General features: G+C 40.5%; 1 protein-coding gene across 8 annotated transcripts in view; it reads left to right on the top strand.

Moving 5' to 3' along the window:
- ARB2A (ARB2 cotranscriptional regulator A) overlaps positions 1 to 21,697 on the top strand; it is a 265,885-nt gene that overhangs the window by 118,167 nt on the left and 126,021 nt on the right. For all 8 annotated transcript variants that reach the window (XR_010607838.1, XM_065656369.1, XM_065656370.1 and 5 more), the window contains one exon: positions 7,875 to 8,093. Coding sequence is in view for 7 of the 8 variants with exons in the window: in XM_065656369.1 (XP_065512441.1) it covers positions 7,875 to 8,093 (219 nt within the window). In the remaining variant the exon portion in view is untranslated. The remainder of the gene's footprint in view (positions 1 to 7,874; positions 8,094 to 21,697) is intronic.

Raw genomic sequence — 21,697 nt, 5'->3', positions numbered from 1 at the left:
TTGCATATTTTTGCATTTTAATGAGTTAGTCATTTAAAAGGTTACAAAGAAACCATAACTCATAAGTAATTAAATTATTTAGCAGAAGAAGTGTAAGAAGGTCCTCTGACACAGGTCACTGTGGGAAGGAAGGAGCATCAATGTGCCGAATTGCACCTGTTTGTTGAAGATAGGTACAAACCAGAATCTTTGCTTTTAGATTACTGGTGGCTGTTTTCTCGGGAAAGTGGCTGAATACTCGCACATACTAAAACCAACTGCATTTTCTGTCATTGAGATGTAAGGTTTTCAGACTGCAGTCACAAACAATGCTCAACACTAAATGGGAGTTGTCTTTCAAGACTTGGATAACTTCAGGATTTTACGGAAAACACTTATGTGCATGATACATTTTCCCTCTACAGTACTGATATACAGACCTTCCAAGAGATTGACGTTTAATCTTTTTCTGTAATGGTTTAATACATATAAATTCTTGGAGATGAAAGGTAAAGTAGAAGAACTTGGCAACTTGGGTTGCCTTTCTGCAAGCTAAAGATGTTACAAATCCAGACAAACCTCTGAGCCCATCAAAATATCTACAGAACAGTTCAGAAAGAGAAAATGTTTACAAAAAGATTTTACACAGTTACAAAAGGGAAAGAAATTAGGTGTATTTTAGAATAAATTTGCTTACTTTTACATGTTGTGCTGTGTAAAAAATACATACTTAAAGCCTGTTTGGGGGTATATTCATTATGAAGGGTAAATGAGAATAATTAAAACATACTGTGATGTTCTCGGGGAAGAGGCAAAGTGGATTGGAAAATGAATTTGCAGTTGAGAACTTGCACTGTCAGCTAATGGGATGCTTAGAAATACCATAGAAACACTAAAAAAATTTCCACAGTGCAGCTTCAGCTCTGCACCTTATTTGAGCATAACTTTGAAAGTGTGACTGCTACTCTGCTTGGTTTCCCTGCCGGTAAAATAGAACAAATAATTACTTGTTACTTGTGTGGGTTTTATGAAGACCATTTGATTTAACATTGTTTCTGGTGTTGCATAGCTTTCAAAAAGTTAAGTTCTATATCAGTCTAAGTGACCTTTTAATTAGAATCTTAATGAAGGAGTGAAATGCGCGTGAGGTTCTTGTTCGAGGTGTTGTACCCTGTTGAAGCTTCTGAGATTTTTGTCAGGAAAGAAAGTAAAATAGTTTCATAAGAGAGGGGAGAAAAGCTTTCAGAAGACAGGAGGGGTTCTATAAGGTGTCACTAAAAGGTGCCAGGCCCTGGGGGTAACTGGCGGGTTCGTTCTTTCACGGGTTTATGGACCCCAAAGCTGCTTGCACTTAGTGAAGAAGAGCAGAACCTGTTACGACAGCCTGGGCAGTTGTTACAGGCAGATTATTCACCCCATCTGAGGTGGATTCACTTCCATTCAGCCCCCAGTGATTTCTCTGGACAGCCTGAATTCACATCAGGGAGAGGCAATGGGGCCGAGGTTTATCAAACAACATCTGCAGCGGCATTTGAGCATGAACCCAGTTCTTTTCTGTTTATTTGCAGAATTAAGTTAACGCTATGGTTCGGTTTCTTGTATTTCACTTGCCGTGAGAAATAATTTTCTGCTGAAAATCCTGGTGAAAAATCCCTACCAAGAATACAGCACACAAGCGACGGAGCGAAATCGCTGTGATTCACGGACGTGTTTATTCAGTTTTGGCCTTGGGAACAAACATCATAAAACAGGATTGCAGATCTTACACATAGACATATTTGGGTTGCTAATTATAGATAGATGTAAAACATGAATTCGTTTCAAAACTTTTCAGCAGTAAACTCAAAATGTGGTAACAGATTATCTGCTCTGGGTTTTTTTTTAGCCTTGAACATTCATTTGTTTAGTATAGCTGCGCTAGCACCAAATTAACAAATAGCAAAGTAAAACATACTAATGGCATATTTTATACTTTCCAGCACAATGACACTATATATGGTGAAATAAGATGGTTACAGTTGTGCCTGCAAAAAGATACGGACCAAATGCAGTGAGGAATTAAAAGGCAGTAACAGAAAGGAAATGAAGAGTTTATTGTTTTTATAGCTCTAATATCCATTAAAAGTTAGTAACACAGCAGGTGACAGTTCGGGTAAGTGTAAAGTGAATGTTTTGAAATAAATAGCAGTTGGATGACCTGGGATGTCGGGGCTCTAGACAAGGGTGTGTGTTTGTCAATATATCCTACATGTTTTACAGACTCCTCAGGGAACAGGGGAAGATACAATTTCACCTTTTCTGTGCCAAAACATTTTAATTATATCTTCTTCCAAGTACAGCGGTTCAGTAACCAAGGAGCTGACATTGATGCATGTGTTGATAAAGCTGCAAACATTCAAAATGAGATTAACAAAGATTTTGAGGAAAGGGTGACAGCTAATTTTGCACAGTATTCTGCATGTAATTCAGGTCAGTGTAATGATAGAATATTTTATAACTGTTGTGTCATCCAGAGGGACTTTTATGATGCTTTGTGTTTTTGAGGATTTGTCTATATGAAAGTATAGTTCTTAATACATCACTCAAACAGGTTATAACTTTTTTTATTGAACGTCTATTGGTTGTAGCCGTACACAGGAATAAAATATAATAAAATATAAACAGCATTTAGAAGCAATTTTATATATCCATCAGCATTCATCACAGTAATAGGTTCCTTTTGTCTAATTCACCTTGAAAGTATTGACTTCAGATGTGAAATGGAACCAAAACTACCATACCCGTTGTGCAGCATCGGTTAATATTTTGCAAAAGATTGGATGGAAAGTTATATTAAGTGTATTTAAATAATCAAACTGTAGTTTCTTTGTATTGTGTGAGACCTTTTGAGAACATCTCAATGTATTTCTGCTCTATTCTCCTCCCTGTTTCAAGGCAACTGACATTCTTCTTTCACTTTTCTTTTTTGTTTGTGAAATTTTCTTCTTTTTTTTTTTTTTATCCACTCACTTCTCCATCTGCTTTCACTTTTGTTTGCTTGGGCCGTCTCTCATCCCAACTTGATAATGAGGAATGCGGTGTGACCCTGACCTCTATCAGCCCATGCATGACCTTCTGACTCCCCCACATAACCTCTGACCTTCTCTTTGACAGCTTGATTAATTACCCTGTGTTATGATTTATGAGTAAGTGCTATGTAAAAATAATAGACAACAGGTGGTCCTCTAAAAACTTTTTGTGGCATGTTTTCTTTTCCTGCCTAACTTGATGAGCTATTTTAAGTTGGGAACTTGGTAGGACAATGTGTGTTTGGCAGCAACACGGCATTTTTACACACTTGGACACAGCGCTGGAATTCAGGGACCCGAGGTGTAACCGGGATGGAAATATCGCAAAGTATTAGCAGGGGTGCAGTTGCCAAAAAATATGCATGGGGTGGAAACAGAAAGCAGAGTCAAGTGAGTTTTCAGGCGTTTCAGTCTCAGGTCACGTCTTGAGAAAATTGCTCAAATAATGGAGGGGGCATTTTTCAAGCTGAGCGGCATCTCCAACAGCTACGTTTACTTTAACGCTTCACTAGTGACTTCTGATGGGTTGTCATGACCTCATCCCACCGTTGCACCTACGATGTCGCAACAGTGACACAGACGCACCCTTCCCGTGGAAAAGATGGGAAATGGACAGAAGATGCGTCTTTCAGAAAGATGAATGGACATCGCTGTGTCCGCTGTAGCCACGGGCAGGTTTCAGAGCTGAGCACTTCAGTCGCTTTTCCCCCCATCCCGGGAATTAACTCTGGTCTTGTTGCCAATGATCTAAATAGAAGCCTGAACTTGAAAATCCAGGTTGATAAAGCTTAGGAAAATGATCTCTTTCAGACCCTCGCTCGCAGTCCAAAAAGATAGTTACACAGGTCAAAAGATTCCTCTCCAGCCCTGACCTCTCCGGTCACATATGGTGTCCCATCTTGGTGGATTAATATGCAGAGCTGAATGCTTTCAGCTCATTATTCATGTGGCCAGGCAGAAGAGGTTTCAAAAGATTTGGATTTTACCTCAAATACTTTGGGGTTCCTTTTATTTTTTTAACCTTACTCTTGCTGTCAGAGGCAATAATGTTGGTATTCCTTCCGTTTTGAACATCTCGCTTGAACTTCCAGTAAGAGGCAGAAAGTACCGCTCCGTTTCTGGCCGTGGAAATTCTGCATTGTTCTGGCTTTGTAGTAAAGGTATTGTAACCAAGATTCGTGATTCTTTCCAACACTTGACTTTGTCAGCCTGCTTTTCCTTTTGCCGTCATGTGCTGGCTCAATCATAAGTGTTAATTCTGTTTGTATTTATGCACCGGAAAGTGGACTTTGCACACAGCCTTCTACCTCCAGTAGTTACCTGGAGGATACTTACTATAGGTTACAGTTTACTTACCTTGCAGCTTTGGAATTTGGGGAAATAGCTGTTAATTGGGTGTTTTAGTCTGAGAGACTATAATCGTATCCACTGAACTAGCAGATTAGAGGCTGGAACTCGTATTTATCAGTGTCTGCCCTGATTATTGCGTCTCATCGCAGATGTGCTAATGGGGGATGCAGGGAGACCTTGGCTGCTGTGCAACATCTGTATTCTCAGAGCACAGGGATGGGCTTCCTCCAGTCAGCTGGAGGCTGGCAGAGGTGGGGTTGCACCAAAGTTTAGCTTTTCCACGTGAAAAAAACTTCACACTTCACTATTACGTGCGTCGGAAACACTCTCAATATTTTACTGGTGGTGGCTTTAAAAACTGTCCTGGACGCCGCCGCTTCCATCGCAGGTCACTATGTTTTAATAATGCTGTAACCTCATGGTAGCCAAAATTGAGATTTTTAGTATCATGAAGTATATACTTCTGAATATGACTTTCATTTTAAAATATAGTTTCTAATAAATGTGGTTTTGTCTTTGCTAAACAGTTGTGCCAAAGACTATGTATCTTGCCTGTTATTAAAGTTTGCTAAAAGCCTTTTTTTTAGATATTAGTGGTTTTATACAGTTTAGTTTTGCATTGACTCTGCTTGACCCCACTGTGTCAGTAAGGTGTTCCACCTTTTATTTAATTTTCTGATTGCACTAAAGTTTAATGGTGCAGCTGTGCCCATGTGAAATACATTTTTTTAAAAATAAATTGAACTTAAAACTCACGTTGTTTACATAGATGTTATTTAGAGCTGGGTATTCATATTCATTAGCGAATGCTTGGGCTAAGGCTAAATGGGAGAAGTTGTAATTAGGTACAATTTTACCAGTCATTTTGGATTTTTGAGTTGCTTTATATGTGTTACCATCAAACCTTCTTGCTGGTGCCCTTGTTTACATCTCGCAGTTTAGGATGCAGAAGTACAAGGGAAGGGGAATACACTGCATCATGTAAGCAAAACAATCTGAAAATAGATTACTTTCCTAAGAGAAAGCTGTATGATTTGTAAGAACTTTCTTTTCTCAATTATGGGAAAACCCATCTCAGTGATTACTTAATTATTTTAATTGTACTGATAGGAACGGGCTGCTATCCGGGAGAAATTTTTTTAAAAGTCTAAAGGGACACATGTTACACTGCCTAAAATATAATTGATAAAAATCCTTTAATTGATTTATGAAATAGTGAATTTAAAAATGGAATCATATTTCATCTGTTGATGTCTATGTGAAAAATTGACATTGTGTCCTCATAAAATTGGACAAATGAGTCATGTAATTTTCAGTTACATAATCAATAACTTAGACAAATTCTACTTCTTTGATGATTTATGTGTCTGTTTTGTGGTCAGCCTGAAGTGGACACAGAGTTTCAAAATCCCTGCAACACTCATAGACCTGTAATAAACACATGAATTTTGCATTTGGCATCATATAGAAAGTAAAACGAATCGATGCACAGAATGGCTCTGCTCAGAATGAGTGAGTTGAGAAAATAGCACGGAGAGCCCCAAGAAACAACAAAATGCCACAAAAACGTGGTCCCAGTGAGCTCAAAAGTCATCCTGAGATGTGTAATTTAGTGTTGTCCGTGCGTGTTACTCTCCCCTGCGACAGATTTTGAGCTTTTAATTTTCCAAGTCGAAAATTTCACGTGTTATTAGCACAGTGCTGTGTGGTAACGTGCCCAGCAATGGCGTGGGTAGATTTTTAAATTTATCTTCTGATTTTTAAAAAAAATTAAAATTTATCTTCTAATTTAAAATTTATCATCCTCTTAGTTTTTTGGTTTCCTCTGCTCTTATGCATTTATTTGCCCGTTTGTTGATATTTACCCCATCTCAATTCACCGGCCGGGAGGGATGTGACAGGAGGCCGCTCACTCCCGGCACTGCGTTGAGCGAGGAGCCAATTTTCTCTTTGGCCTACGGTGACCTTTTTTTTGACTATGTCCCTTACGCCAGAGACAGTGTCCTGAATGCCTCTATTTCACCCTGTTTAGCAGAGTGCAACCGTGCCCTTTAACTTGGTTTTTTTGGTGGGAGGAGAAGCGACGGCAAGCGTTTTGAGAAGGGCACAAGGACGAGGGGTAGGAACTCCCTTCAGATGCGATTTTGATAACTAGTCGAGTGTGTCCAACTGTAGAAAATCACCAAGTGACAATCTGTCTACCTGACAGTGGCCACAATGCACTACAAGGTTTGTGAATGGCTCTAACAGATTAGAATAAAGCGAGCCCAAATAAAGTATCTTTTGTTGGCCTGGGCTTGGTTTGCTCAGGCCGGCCTAGGTATGGGGACCTCTTTGATCCTCGTGGTAGCCCAAGTGCAAAATGAAGCACCAAGTGAAAAGCTGCAATAAAGCTGTCCAGCTAGATAATTAATATAGACGTTTCCAAAAAGTAAGTCTTTGTTAGAATTTACTTTTAAAGGACAGCTTGGTTTTGACTGCGAACCCATGGTAACTTTAAGGACTCATCTGTGAAGCGCACATGCTTCTCTTTTCTCCCCGCAATTGCGATTATATCTTCCACTAATATTACAATCCTTGTGTGATTTGCCATCATTTAAAAATCATAATAAAATGATTGGGTGATTTATTCAAGATTTGTTTCTCATTCATAAATTCATGTATTTTTCAACCGGCTCATTTTCTGAGGCACAAAAATGCAGCTGGTATGTTCAAAACCATCCTGCAGGTCACAAATTTTCCCCGGGTTTGTTGAATGCGGGACACAATGCCAGTGAAGTTTTAGACCAGATTTAAAGATGTGCTTAAAAGTCATCCCCACAGCAAAAGAGTCGACTCGTGAGCAATACCACTGAATCGGTTTTAGTATTGATTCATTGTTACTGCCGCTATTGGCTTCTGCATGGTGTGCTTGTTGTCAGCTAGACAAAAGGTTTTTTTACTCTTTTAAACAGCAGGGAATAATTTTCACATGCTTTCTTTTATATATATATTTATATACATACACATATATATATGTATACATATATGAAATCCCTCCATCCTTTTTATTTTAGAGGTTTTTATTGGCTGGGTATAAACCTTTTTATTCATCATTATGTAGAGTTCTTAAAATAATATTTTGCTTTTAGTTCTCGTACTGTTTTCTGAAAAAGTCGTATAAAGTGCTTATGAATAAAACAACATACTAAATTATTTTAAAGGTAAAACAGGCAACTTTTCTGATGCTGAGGGATGTGTATGAGCATAAGTGCACACAGACACCTACTCGCACATGAATATCCCTTTAATGACAGAAATGAAACAAACAGAATATTCTTAAAAATACCCTTCTATAAATTACGTTGTGCGAAGTTACTGAAATAAATATAAAAGTTTTTAAGAGCATTAAAGTAAATGCAAAGCATTTTCAAGCATTGAATCTCCTTTTTCATATTTCTTCTTTTTGTGTGTGTGTGTTTGTGTCTTCTAAAACAGGAAGGCTATGGAGTAATAGTACTGAATCCCAATGAGAACTATATTGAAGTGGAGAAGACAAAAGCCCAAGTACAGCCGTCTTCTGATAGCTCAGATGAACCTGCAGAAAAGAGGGAAAGAAAAGATAAAATCCAGAAGGAAACAAAGAAGCGACGTGACTTCTACGAAAAATATCGAAATCCACAAAAAGAAAAAGAAACCATGCAGATGTATATTAGAGTAAGTTTCTTTTTGTCGTTCTTTTTTTCCCCCTTCTTTAATGATTTATAGATAAGTTTACTGCCCCTATTATCTAATAAACAGCATACTTTTTTAAAAACAAACATATTACCGAGATGGCATTCAAGAGTTCATATGGAGTTCCTGGCTCTTTATTCTATTGATATTTTTGTCCCTTATTGAATGTGAAGTTTTGGAAGAGTTACAAAACATTCCTTTCTAATTTCAAAGGGGAACTTCAAATAAACCCCAGAGGAACTCACTGGTGCTATCAAGAAAGAGAATGATTTAAGGAAGACTTTGTAAAAATAATTTTATAAACAGAGGTGTACATAAGAAACACTTTCTAGAGCAGCTTAGGCAACATATCAGCTTCACAGGTCATGCATGGATTTATTGTATTATATTGTCTTATACTAGGGAGACAGTAGTTACAGCCTGATATTTTTTAACGTATTACCTGCTGAATTAATAATGTATTGTGGAAAATACCTGTGTTCATCTTGTATAGTAGCAGATTTACCCTATAATGCCTTGTTTTCATGTGAGCAGCCATCCATTGTGTTTCAGCTGAACTTCTGAAGGCAGATAAAGGAGGAGAGTTATTAATATCTTAATAAATATTTAAGCTAGAATAGTTGGAGAATAGAGTAATAAGGAAACTCTGTCTCTTGCCCTCTTCTCACTCAGTGAACCTTTGCACTTTGTAATGCTACCAGCATGGGATCGTTACAACAGTGCTACCCGAGGATTTCAAATTCTGCAGGGGGCACAAACAATATTATTTGCACTTTGACACATTCTGCTTCATATACATACTATGCATTATACATTTGAGACTGAGTCACGTGATTTTCAAAACCTTTATTACAAAAGTTAGCATTTCCATTCGACGGTAAAACCTGTCAGAAACACCACAGTGTTGTTAAAACAGTAAAAATGCATATGCCTTTCTGGTGAAAACAGGAAAATCCAGCAAAAGACATGTTGGAATAATCTTACATTTTAATGTATTCCTATTAATTGTGGTTTAGCATAGCAGCATTTGTAGGAGAAATAACAGCTGTACTGGCTAGTTAAAAAGGTTTGTAACCTGGATGCAAGACTATCGCTAATACTGTAAAGATTACTGTGTCTCTTGAGAAACATCTCACTACTGATGATGGGAAACAAAAGGACATTTACGCATATTCAGATAGTCACCACAGGCCACTGTTTTTTCTATCTGCTGCTTTTTATGAAAGATTCCACCACCCAGTTCCTGCTTCTTAAGAGGGGCAACCAGTTTTGTCTTGAGGTCCGTCAGAAGCTGGTGGACGATGTCGCTGTATATTCAGTCAGCACGCTGGTCCGATGTCCCCTTGGTGGAAATGAACCTTTTTTTTGATACCTTTTTAGCGGTTCCACCTTCTCGTGGCTCTTTTGCTTGATGAGGCGTGAAATTTGGCTTCAGGAGGTTTGACCCCCGAAACATAAAATGCATGACTCCATCCCATTTTCCTTTTTTGTGTGGCTCTGTGCCTCAACATGACTGCTGACATTTGCTTCGTTTCAATCTCTTCAGACCAAGGAAGGAAGTAGCATAAGCCTTAGTGAACGTGTGGGTGGCGGTGAATTAACTAAAATCATGTTTTCTGTTGCAGTTGGGGTTTTATTCTGAAAGAATTCTCTGGAGTTTTTCCTTTAATAGGCTCCAGTATGGAGAATTTTTTGAAACAGAGCGAAAAATGTCCCTGCTTCGGTGTGTGGTGGGACAAATGGCTGCAATGCCCTATTTGCAATGTATTTCTCGCCTTCTGTGCTTGGATCCGTAGGTTTACATGTGTTATAGGAATCGCCCTTAATTTCTGCGCTCTTGAAATAAAACATGTGTTCACTCCACAGAAATATTTGAGGGTGGTCTATGCTTCGTAATTATCTCATCGAAGGGTTTTGAAAAACCTGAGCAAGCCTCACATCATCTTTGCCAAGCGGGGGAAACTGGTACAGAAAGACTAAATGAAAAATATCCTCACAAGAAGGCATCTACTGCATCTCATGTTGAAGGAAAGTTTGTTTCTGTCAAAGACGCTGGAGAAATTGTTTCAGACTGTTGAGAAGTAAGAATAAATATCCCCCGTTATGTTCTCATAGGGTCATTGAGATCTCTTGTGATCTGATGAAAAAAAACGCCATTTGAGCAAATTAAAGCTTTCTGGATGATGCTTCCACTGTGCAGTTAGATTTTCCAAGAACTGAAAAAATGGAACTCTTCCATGGTAAATTTCTTTAAATATTTTCTTTATTTTCATAAGGAAAAAAAAAGACCACTATCTGGGATATTCAAGAATATACAAAAGCAGAGTCTTAAAACACAAAATCTCGAATTGCACTCTAGTTTTGTACCAAATGAGTATAAATAAAAACGACTATGGTAGCATGTAGTGCATTAAGCATAGTGCTTGAAAGATCAAAGTACTTATTGTTTCATGCTGGAAGTTTCCTTAACTATGAAATAATGTACTTTCTGTCATACATTATAGCTTGTTAGAGAGACTGATTTGGTCTGGGCAATAAACATCATGTCAAACATTATGGCAGAAAAACCTGGTTAATATGTTTTGTAATAAGACGGAATTTTTTGTTCTTGAAAACATCTGCCAACTGAATTCATGAGTGAAGACAGAAAATGTCATCAATTCAGTAACAATCTTATAAATTTGGTTTCTTTTTTGGCGATGCAAACCAAGGAAAAAACTTCTTGATAATCAGCATCAACTATGATACTTTAAGGAATGATTAGACAAAAGCATTTTACTTTTATATAACATGCTAATGAATGCATATGAATTTTAATACTCTTACTGTTCAGATTTTAACAAGCATATTGCCAGCAGATCATTTTAAAAGCATCTGGTTTTTAATGTGTTGAATGGAAGATTGAGTCAAATAGCTAAATATGTACATACATCCTTTAAAAAAACATATTTCTATCCTTACTTACAGATACTACCATTTTTTCTTAGACCACCAGAGGCTGCTGCTGTACATACTGGCTAATGCTTCCCCCCAGAAACTTAATACCCAGCCAAACTTCATTTATTAGAGAACTAAACTGAGCATTTGTTGATCTCTAACCTTTTTCTGTGGAAACAGATCATACAGGCTTAAATGTGACATGATTATTCCCTCCATCCTCCAAGCTATCTCCCACTCCCTGCAGATTTTCACACTGACAGTGTCTTCTCTATGTTAAAAAACACTTAGAAACGTAAATCAGTATTTTGTAAATCAGCTTTCGCCACTTTAACAAGTATACTGAATGGGTTCTGAAATGTTATTAAAGAAAAAAGTATGAATCTCTTAATATTCTAATAGTAGTAATTTGCAATAATGTTGTTGGCGCAAGAGTCAAAGGATAGCAAAGAAGCAATGAAGGAAAAAGTAGGAAGTAGTACCTTTTATCAGATCAAGTGATGAGGTTACACTTTCTGGGCAAAAGGGTTAAGCTTTTCCTAGACCTGTTTGCGAGGAATTTTTTCCTTTTTTTCCACTGAGTTTAGCTTCTTTGATAATTTTTACCGCAAAAATTATTTTTACTATAACACAGTCTGTAGCAGTGCTATTTATACTAGCAGCCTATCAATGAGACTAAATTAATTTTGGATGCAACAAACTTCTCATAAATAATTTTTTCCCAGAGATTAAATAGGAAAAAGATCATACGCAACTAATTAATTTCACAGAATCACAGAAGGTGGGGGATTGGAACGGACCTCGAAAGCTCATCCAGTCCGATCCCCCCACCGGAGCAGGAACACCCAGGTGAGGTTACACAGGAAGGTGTCCAGGCGGGTTTGAATGTCTGCAGAGAAGGAGACTCCACAACCTCCCTGGGCAGCCTGGTCCAGGCTCTGGCACCCTCACCATGAAGAAGTTTCTTCTCATATTTAAGTGGAACCTCCTGTGTTCCAGTTTGTACCCATTGCCCCTTGTCCTATCATCGGTTGTCAACGAGAAGAGCCTGGCTCCATCCTCGTGACACTCACCCTTTCCATATTGATAACCATGAATGAGGTCACCCCTCAGTCTCCTCTTCTCCAAGCTCAAGAGCCCCAGCTCCCTCAGCCTTTCCTCACACGGGAGATGCTCCACTCCCTTCAGCATCTTCGTGGCCCTGCGCTGGACTCTTTTCAGCAGTTCCCTGTCCTTCTTGAACTGAGGGGCCCAGAACTGGACACAATATTCCAGATGAGGTCTCACCAGGGCAGAGTAGAGGGGCAGGAGAACCTCTCTGACCTACTGACCACCCCCCTTCTAGTCCACCCCAGGTACCATTGGCCTTCCTGGCCACAAGGGCCCAGTGCTGGCTCATGGTCATCCTGCTGTCCCCCAGGACCCCCAGGTTTTACTAAAAGCATATGCATCAGAGTAATTTGTGCCAGTATTTAGGAGAAAGTGGTAAAAGGCAGGTTTATTTATACACGGTGAAGCACGTGGCAGGTGCTGGTGGGCCAGAGATCCTCAGGCGGCCTCACTGGGAGCACCTTACGCAGGCCTGGGGACACAGGGTAAAAGGAGATAAAGCTATTGGAGAGTGTCCAGAGGAGGCTACGAAGTTGGAGAAGGGTTTGGAGGGGAAGCCCTAGGAGGAGCGGCTGAAGTCCCTGGTTTGTTCAGCCTGGAGAAGAGGAGACTGAGGGCAGAGCTCATGGGGCTGCAGCTTCCTCAGCAGGGGAGCAGGAGGGGCAGGGCTGAGCCCTTCTCTCTGGTGACAGTGACAGAACCCAGGGAATGGCAGGAAGATGTGCCGGGGAGGGTCAGCTGGACATGAGGAAAAGGTTCTTCACCCAGAGGGTGCTGGACACTGGAACAGGCTCCCCAGGGAGGTGTCCCGGCCCCAAGCCTGACAGTGTTCAAGAAGAGACTGGACAACGTCCTCAGACACTTGGGGTGAACTGTGGGGCAAACAGCTCCCTGGCGGTGAGGTACGCAAAGAGCGTCCTCACAGACCTGGGCATCAGGACCCAAATCTCCGCATTCTCAGCCAAACATTTATATTGCAATAGCTTTTTTTTTTTTTTTTAACCTCTTACAACTTCCATAGTTACTTTACCTATGCATTTGAAATAACACATGGCTTTATCGTGTCTATGTTTACCTCTCAAAGCCCACTACTTCCTTCTGTTCCTGTGAAAGCTCTTTAAATTTTAAGCAACAGCAAAATCGTGCAGGCAATGGAAAATGAGACCTGATTAGAAGCTACCATGGCTTTGTCGTTCTCGCCCCTCGTACCAGTGGGTGTTCAGAGCTAAACAAGACACGTTAGGTAAAGCCAGTCTATTTCCTAACAGTCATGAACGTGTAATGACATCCTGCATGTTCCGGAGAGATCTGGATGATGTCCTGTGGGATCCTGGCCCAGCAGCTGGAAGCCAAGCTGAGGACTTTAAAGCATCTAAAAGGAGACAGACCTCCTAAAGATAGGCCTCTGAATCACTCTGACAGGGGTCAGATAAGTTTTAAGTTCCTATATATGCATAAAAGCAAAATATATATGTCATATTTTGTTCTATACATACTGCAATGAACAAGCATCTTACATGAAATAGCTGAAGTATGTAGAGTTTAAACTATAGTAGTATTCAATTTATGCATAGGCTGCTTAGCTTGTGCAGTTAAATTGGCTATTTTTAAAAATCCTGAGATTGTAAAGACTTCTTCTGGTATGTTTTGTGTCTGCTAGTCCGGAAAAGATATATTTGTCTTCTTTTCCTCGAGCAAGTGAGAAATCAGATATGCAACCACTGAGGGAAGATTTTGCATCTCTTCAAGAGCGCCACCAGCTCTTGATTCGGCCATACTGTCTCCTTGTTCTGCATTTCACAAGCATGGTTTAATCAAAGAAAAGAAATAAATCGGGGCCATCTAGCTTTGGCGTCTTTCAAACAGGTCATCTGGTCCATGCTCCTGCCGATACAGATTGCTCTCTGCAAGTGTCCTTTACCATTTATCTTACAGAAACAAAGGATAACATCCTTTTAGCTGATAACAAGGATAATATCCTCTAACCTACCGCACACAGTTGCATGTTTTGATGCAAGATTTCAGTGTGTTTGGGAAAAAATTTGGCAGGGGCTCAAGTGGCAACATGCACCTTTTTGCAAAACTCGGATGTTCTTTACATGATTTTTACTTGTGGACCGATGAGCCATAAAGAGCCTTTATATAGAATCATGGAATCATTTTGGTTGGAAGAGACCCTCAGGATCATCGAGTCCAACCATTAAAAAAAACCAAAACATAAACCCAAAAAAACATAAAACATACAGTGAGATATGGCGAAAACTGAGAGATGATGAAAATTGGGAGATGATGAAAATTAATTTCTGAGATAAATACATATAGTCATCTTAAGATGAATGGTGCTGTTTCAAAATAAATGTTTTCTGTGGGGACCCCCTACCCCACCCCACTCCTAGAAATATTTGTGGGGTTTGGGATAGGCAGATATGAGGACTGTACTGCGCTGCACAGAGGTCAATAAAACAGCATTTGTGAAGTCCTAGGAGATTAATGTCAGCAGATGGGGAACCAGGGCGCAAGATGCACATTCAAGGATGTTGTTTTCACTTCATCTGCTACAGAAAACAAAGTGAAAATTCAGGAAAAAATACCCCCAAAAAAACTAGCTTTTAGGGTTAAGATAAATCTGGTAGTTCCTCTATAGTCTGCATGGCCACCAGCAGCAGTGACGGCTGCCAAGGGCGCTTAGAAGTAGCAGAGGGAACGGTGACATGGAGGAATGTGGAATAAGCTGCCCAGAAAAAAAGTTCCGTTCCTACCCTGCAATTTGTAGGTGGCCGACACTCTGAAAAACTAATTATTATAGCCCTTTCATTTGTTACATTTCAAAATCCTTACAAATGAATGATTTTACTAACCAAAAAAATGTACTTTTTGTGGATTTGTTTTCTATGTGATGCTATTTTGAATTATTTGCCTCTTGAGAACAAGGTTTATCTTTTTAATCAGCTTGTTCTCATCCCTATACAGGCAAAGAAATTGTCGTAAGGTCCGAGGGGAATGGAGTCAGGATCTGCATTCTTGCTGTACCTGAATTCTGCAGCTGATCAGGACACCCTGAGAATTGCCCTTTACCAGTTTCAGAGCTCTTAACTTTATTTTCACAGTCTGTTTTACGGTATCTCCAGCCATGAACTCATCTAAACTTTGAGAAATCTTCCCATTCCTCTCTTGGCTGAATCGTTGTTTAATCCTTCTCTCCCTGGCTAAAAGGGGACGCTAAAGTGATCAAAAATGCTTTTTTGTCTTTTGTGGTTGGTGGTGTCAGTAGCAGGTTTTCTCCCCTGAATGGGCTGCCAGCTGTTCAGCCGCTATGTCCTACATTTTGTTATTTAACATTTGATTCTCATTCTCTTTCTCTGTATTTTTTGATCAGTACTTGGCAAGGGTCAACACGCAATGAGATATATTTTCTTTATCATCAAGCAACACTTGAATTTTATTTAGTTTTCCCAATAGATGGCACTGCTTGGAGAGAAACTACTGAATAAAGTAAGACCAAGTTTCACACAGAATTACCAAGAGTTGTATTTATTGAGGAGCCTTTTTCTGGGCTCTTAAGCAACAGTTTGGGAGCTTCTGGTTTGGTATTTTTAGCAAAAGCGCAGAGTGAGAAAAATATCACCGCTATATGGAATAGGTTTTTCAGGAGGGAGAGGACATCCTGGGTTAGTAGCATTTGACAAACATCATCACGGCGCTTCTATTGCGGACGAGCTGAGTGAGTAATTACGGGGATTGCACATCAGGGTCACACGGGCTCCAGCTGCCATTCTGCTGGTAGATCGTGTAGCAGCAGCGATCCTTAGTTCACCATCAGAATGTACTGAAATAAATTGCCGTGCATCCAACCTTGTCAGTTTTTTAAGACTTTAATAAAATACTGCTCCTGGTTGTTAAGCCTCTGAAAAAGAAAAAAAAAAAAACAGCAAAAATATGATTTTGTCGTGTACGTATTGAATTAGGGAGTGAGTGGAAGAGTCGCTCTGTCACAAAATACAACTTACATGTTACCTAGTATAACTTTCAGTTGGTTATTATACCTAAATGTAGTGTGATTTACACAGGTGTGCATGTGTGTGCGCACAGGCACGACCCGCACTAAATCGCACCAAACCCACAGGTGTTCTTGCACGTTCAGCAAGCTGCAGACTCTGCAGGAGGTGGGCTCAGAGATAACGTGTACGGGCATAAAATACGTAAGACTGGAAAGTTTCCTTTTTACCAAAAGCAAAGATTTAATCAGTGCATCCAGTCATACAGTGCAGCGAGACATTTAAGATGTAGCTACTTCAGACAACACGGCTGGTACGTCGTATGCATCTTCAACGCATTTGTTCTTTGGGACTGGTGTTCCCTTCCAGGATGGTTTTTCATTCCTATCTCCTGTCTTTTCCACCTGCTGTGTAGCTGGATAATCTGATTTCATGGATCTTGCAAGTTCAGACTATACCCTAGAAAAGTGGGCAATTGACATTATCACTTAATTGTGTCACAGCCACTCTGTTCTTAACCTGGTAAAACAGAAGCCTTAATTGCATGTAGATGTTAAGAAGACAGATATTTATTTCTTCTAGGCATCTGGTTTGCTGAGGAATTCTTTTGAAGTTAGTGAATTAAGTAATGAAGAAATTTAGCAAAGCTTAGGCTGCGTAAGTAGTTTTGAAGGATTTCTAGGTTCTGCAATTAACTTTGTGGTCTTATCCTTGATAAGTCAGTCCCCTCACACATTCCACCTCACCGTACACGTCTCTGAGCCTCTGGCTACTCCGCTTTGCCTGTTGTTTGAAAAATGAACAAACGCGTTTGATGACAGGATCATGTTATTCATCATGTGTCCTTTGCACTGGCTGCCAAAAAAGGGTAGGCTTATGTTTAATGGCTGTTGCTTATTTTTAAATCCCTCGCCAGTGAAGACCTTGGCCGTGTATGAAATCCTCCTTGTTGAGATGTGTCAAGCTTTCAGAGGCTGCATGCTGTTTGAGGCTGTGATGGCTTTGCCTTAAGTGGGCAAATGAGTTATTGCTGTGATAGATATTAAAATAACAGCATCTCATTTGATCATGGAGTCCACTTGTCTTAAATATCTTTCTGCTGCTGTTGGCTGTTCGTTCATTATGTTCTTTTACTGATTCCATTCCCTTTCTGTTTGAACTACCACAGCTGACTGATAGAGTTTGGCTGATACTTAAATGGATTTTTATCCTGATGGGCACCAGATAGTTTCACCACTGGAGTGGAATACTGTTGTTATTCTTTTACAGTCGTGGTAAACAACCATAACATTATTTGCTAACGCTCTGAAATACTGCCTATTTCTACCCAAAGATAAAGAGACCAAGCAAAATTCAGGTCTGCCAGACTCAGCAAAGACAAACAGCAGCTGCAAGAGCTGACCACAGCTTCATGTGCGCTGGGGGTCCACAGAACATCCAAAAGTTGGAAAGAAAAAAGTTAAGGTATGGAAATATCTTAAACAACTTTGTGTCTGTGGTGGCGGTCATCTGCAGGACGTCAGTGGAGCGTGTTCAGAGTCGCTCTGTCTCAAATGGACATGGTTCAAGCCTTGGGGAACTTCCACAAGACATGTTTTCACGCTTCTGCAACACTGGAACGACAGAGCTCACTCTTTTTGCTTTTGGTTGAAAGTGTCAGGCACGGCATTGTGGCCAGTCCTGGCAGACACTGCTTTGAGCGTGGCATTGGACTAGATGACCTTCTCCAGCTGATGAGGTTCAACGATTTGACGTTACTAAGTTCCACCTCAGCCCTCAAAGTGGTATTCAGATTTCGCGTGGGCTTTGTGGACATTTTGAGGAGAGCTGAATTTCCCTCTCTCAGAATATTTGGTACTACTGAGGTGGTGGTTGGTCATCCGCTTGCACAGAGCAGGCTCAGGTGATCAGGACCAGCAAGCCTACCTAGCTGTTGGCATGGTTAATACCACATGGTCTTGCACAAGAACTGCTACAGAAATGCACCTACAAAGATACCAGCCTCTCCAGACAGGCAGTGGTGTTTCTTGGCATTTTTACACGAGTATGTTGAGCAGAACATTCATTATTTCTTCAGAGATCAAGAAATTCCCCAAGCCACATCGTCTGCTTAAATTTCCTGAAGGACCTTAAAGCAGTACAGCAGTAGGAGTTTTTCCACAGATGTTTCCCAGATGTTACTGGCATGCCCATTTTTGAATAGTGGGAAGGATACAAGTACTGTCTGTGTCCTTCCTACTCCCTCTCCTTCGTTATTTCTTCAGCAAAAAAATGGTTTTGTCTACATTGTTAATTTGAGTCTGCAAACTTTCATTTTAAACTACAAAGCACTTCTTGAGTTTCGGGAAGAGAAAAAATACCCTGTGACATTCAAATTGATTATTTGCCAAGTGTGTAGAAGACGATGGACATGGCAGAATTAAAAAGTCTGTAACTTTATTAAAGCTTTCGTGAACAGCGGTTTAATTAAGCCTGCGCACAAGTGCTTCTTAGAAGATTTTGTTTACACTGTTCATTTCAAAGTGAGACCTGAATCTCTCTCTCGGCTGCCAGCCAGTGAATTAACTAGAGGTTGCCTTGAAGCCCTTGGACAGGCCCCTGGTTTATTTTCATCTCCTAAACCTCTGCCCATGTTCATAAAGGGTTAACAATTATTTAAGGTACTCCTGTCCAGTTTTCTGTGAATGCTGTTCATTGGAAGACGTCTGCTCACACAGACACCTGCATTTCCACCTCCAAAACTAATCCATCCTGCTTGGTGGAGAGGCAGTTTGGGGTTTTCTGGTGTTTTACTGGTATATTGGGCACAGTGAATGTGATCGCAGTTTGGGAGATTTCCAGGACATCTGGTACCTGGCAACTATCAGTTTTTACCACTCATTGTCAGCTTTATTACTAAACAAGATTTAAGATTTAAAACATGTTAGTATAGAAACATTTGCACTAACAGAGCTAAACTACAAAAACAGCAAAATACATTAAATGTGGATTTTTAAACATTGTTCAACTGTTGTTAACTGTAAGAGCTATCAGAGTTTTTCCAAAGTCTCAGTTAGCCTGAAGGTCTGGTTAATCAGTTCCTATGGGACATCCAGGACCAGAGACAACTTACCCAGACTGTTCTTGGGGTTACAGCTTTTCTGCTGCTGCCGTTAAGGACAGACCCTGCAGTTGCCCAGGTCTGCTCTTTCTTCTCCTCTTTCTTCTCCAGTGCAGGATGGAGTCAGTCCTGCTTCTCCTTTGTACATCATTCCCTGTCACCAAGCACTGGGACATCTCGTGGAAATATGGGGATGCGGTGGGTGGCTGTCAGGTGCCCACGCAGCTGCTCAGTCACTCCCGTGCCCAGCTGGACAGGGGAGAGAAAATACGACAAAAGACTCATGGGTGGAGATAAGGACAGGGAGATCACCCAGCAATTACTATCATGGGCAAAACACACTTGACTTGGGGAAATTAATTTATTGCCAGTTGATGACAGAGCAGGATGACGGAATTTCATAGAATGCCCTGAGCTGGAAGGGACCCACAAGGATCATGGAGTCCAGCACCTGTCCCTGCACAGGACAACCCCACAGTTCATACCGTGTGTCTGAGGACGTTGTCCAGTCTCTTCTTGAACACTGTCACTGATGAGGAATAAGGACCATCTTAAAACACTTTCCCCCTCCCCTCCTTTTTCCAAGGCTCTTCACACTTGGCTTCTCCACCTCCTGCAAGTGGAATGGGGAATGGGGGTTGTGGTCTGCCCGTCAAACGTTGTCTCTGCTGCTCTTTCCTCCTCATGCTCTTCCCCTGCTCCATCGTGGGATGCCTGATCCAGGTGTAAATTTGCTCCACCATGGACCTCTATGGGCTGCAGGGGGACAGCGGGCCTCACCGTGGTCTTCACCATGGGCTGCTGAGGAACTTCTGCTCCAACACCTGGAGCACCTCCTCCATCCTTCTTAACTGACCTTGGTGCCTGCAGAGTTGTTCCTTTCACACATTCTCCCTCCTCTGCACAGCTCTTTTACCATTTCTTAACTGCGTTATCCCAGAGATGCCACCACCATCACTGATGGGCTCAGCCTTGGCCAGCAGCGGTGGGTCATCTCCAGCTGTCTCCATGTGACATGGTGGAAGCTTCTGGCATCTTCTCACAGAAGCCACCCCTGCTACCAAAACCTTGCCACGCAAACCCAACAGAGGAGGTCGTGTTACTTCCTCACGCTCTATTCCATGAGGTCTTGATTGACATTTCTGTTATAATGTGTACCTTAATGAGCACTTCGTTGGCTTCACCTCTTTCACATCTTGCTTTGGCCACACACTCAAAGTTTTTTCTTCCCTCCCAGATGGCAAGAGGTAACAAACCTCACAGAAGAAATACCTGAGACACTAAGCAGGGGGAGGTGCTCAATCAATAACACTTTTATCTTTTACTGATAAACTTTACTGTCTTTGCACCATCGTTGATGGGCAAACTGGATGGTTTTTTTCCAGAGAGGCTCTGGTAATGGGGTGGCATGGCAAACCCCAGCAAACGGCTGAAATGGAATTTAGCATTTATCAAACAAATACAAGGGAGCTTTTGTTAGGATCATTATCTCTTTTCATCCTGATGTAATGTTTTATAGCAAACTCATGCAAACTTTGATGAGAATTGTTGGAGGACTAATCTGTAAGACAGACAATATGCGTGTGTCATGGTACAGAGGAGTTTAACAAAAGGCACTTGAAGAGTGGAATTATTTTTCATTAAAGCACAATAAGGTCCAAGCCTCTGAAATAAGTCATGGTTCGAATGGGTGCAGGTTGCAGATGTTGAATCCACTTAATCCTTGTTTTAAAACACGTCAAACAAATGGTGTTGGCTAATAAAGGATTAAAATGGCATCAAGGACCATGTATGACTAACAAAAGCTACATCCATTTGTTTTTTGAGGGTTTATTTTTCTTATCCCACCCACCAGTACAGACATCATCGGTTACATAGCCTGTAGAAGATATATATTATTCTCAGGATCTCCAGTTATCTCTGGAATTTGTGTTCCGTTATTCTTTGGTCTATAATCTCAATAAGACCCCCAATGTTTGGCCTGTGCTGCCTGAGTTAGAAGATTGCTCCCAATTTTCCAGTTAGGTCAACCAAAAAAATTAAGATATGATAGAAGGTCAGTGGAAGAAATTCATATCAAAACAACTGCTCACCATGTCATTATGACAACCTGCTGTAACAAATGTGCTTCTGTTCTAACTTATGACAATTAATTGCTAAAAGTAATTTAATCTGACAGTGGCAAGATGTTCAAAGACTCATGAAGATGTCATAAAAGCGACCTTTCTGCCCATGTGCAACCAAAAGCCATTTTTAACAAGGAGCCTCAAAAACAGTACAACTTCTTTTGTACTTTGTTAATTAGTTATTGATTTGAAACAATGCTCTGCCAAATATTGTCAGATTAGCTAGACGCCAGCAAGGTCATGGTGTGACAGTCTAGTCCTGATAATCTTAGGGTATATAAGAATTCTTTTTTTCTCTGAACCTTTTGTTCCGATATC

This window comes from Caloenas nicobarica, chromosome Z (genome assembly GCF_036013445.1).
Source record: "Caloenas nicobarica isolate bCalNic1 chromosome Z, bCalNic1.hap1, whole genome shotgun sequence".
Classification (NCBI taxonomy): domain Eukaryota; kingdom Metazoa; phylum Chordata; class Aves; order Columbiformes; family Columbidae; genus Caloenas; species Caloenas nicobarica.
Note: the sequence above shows the minus strand (reverse complement) of the source record. Positions and strands in the feature narration are given on the sequence as shown.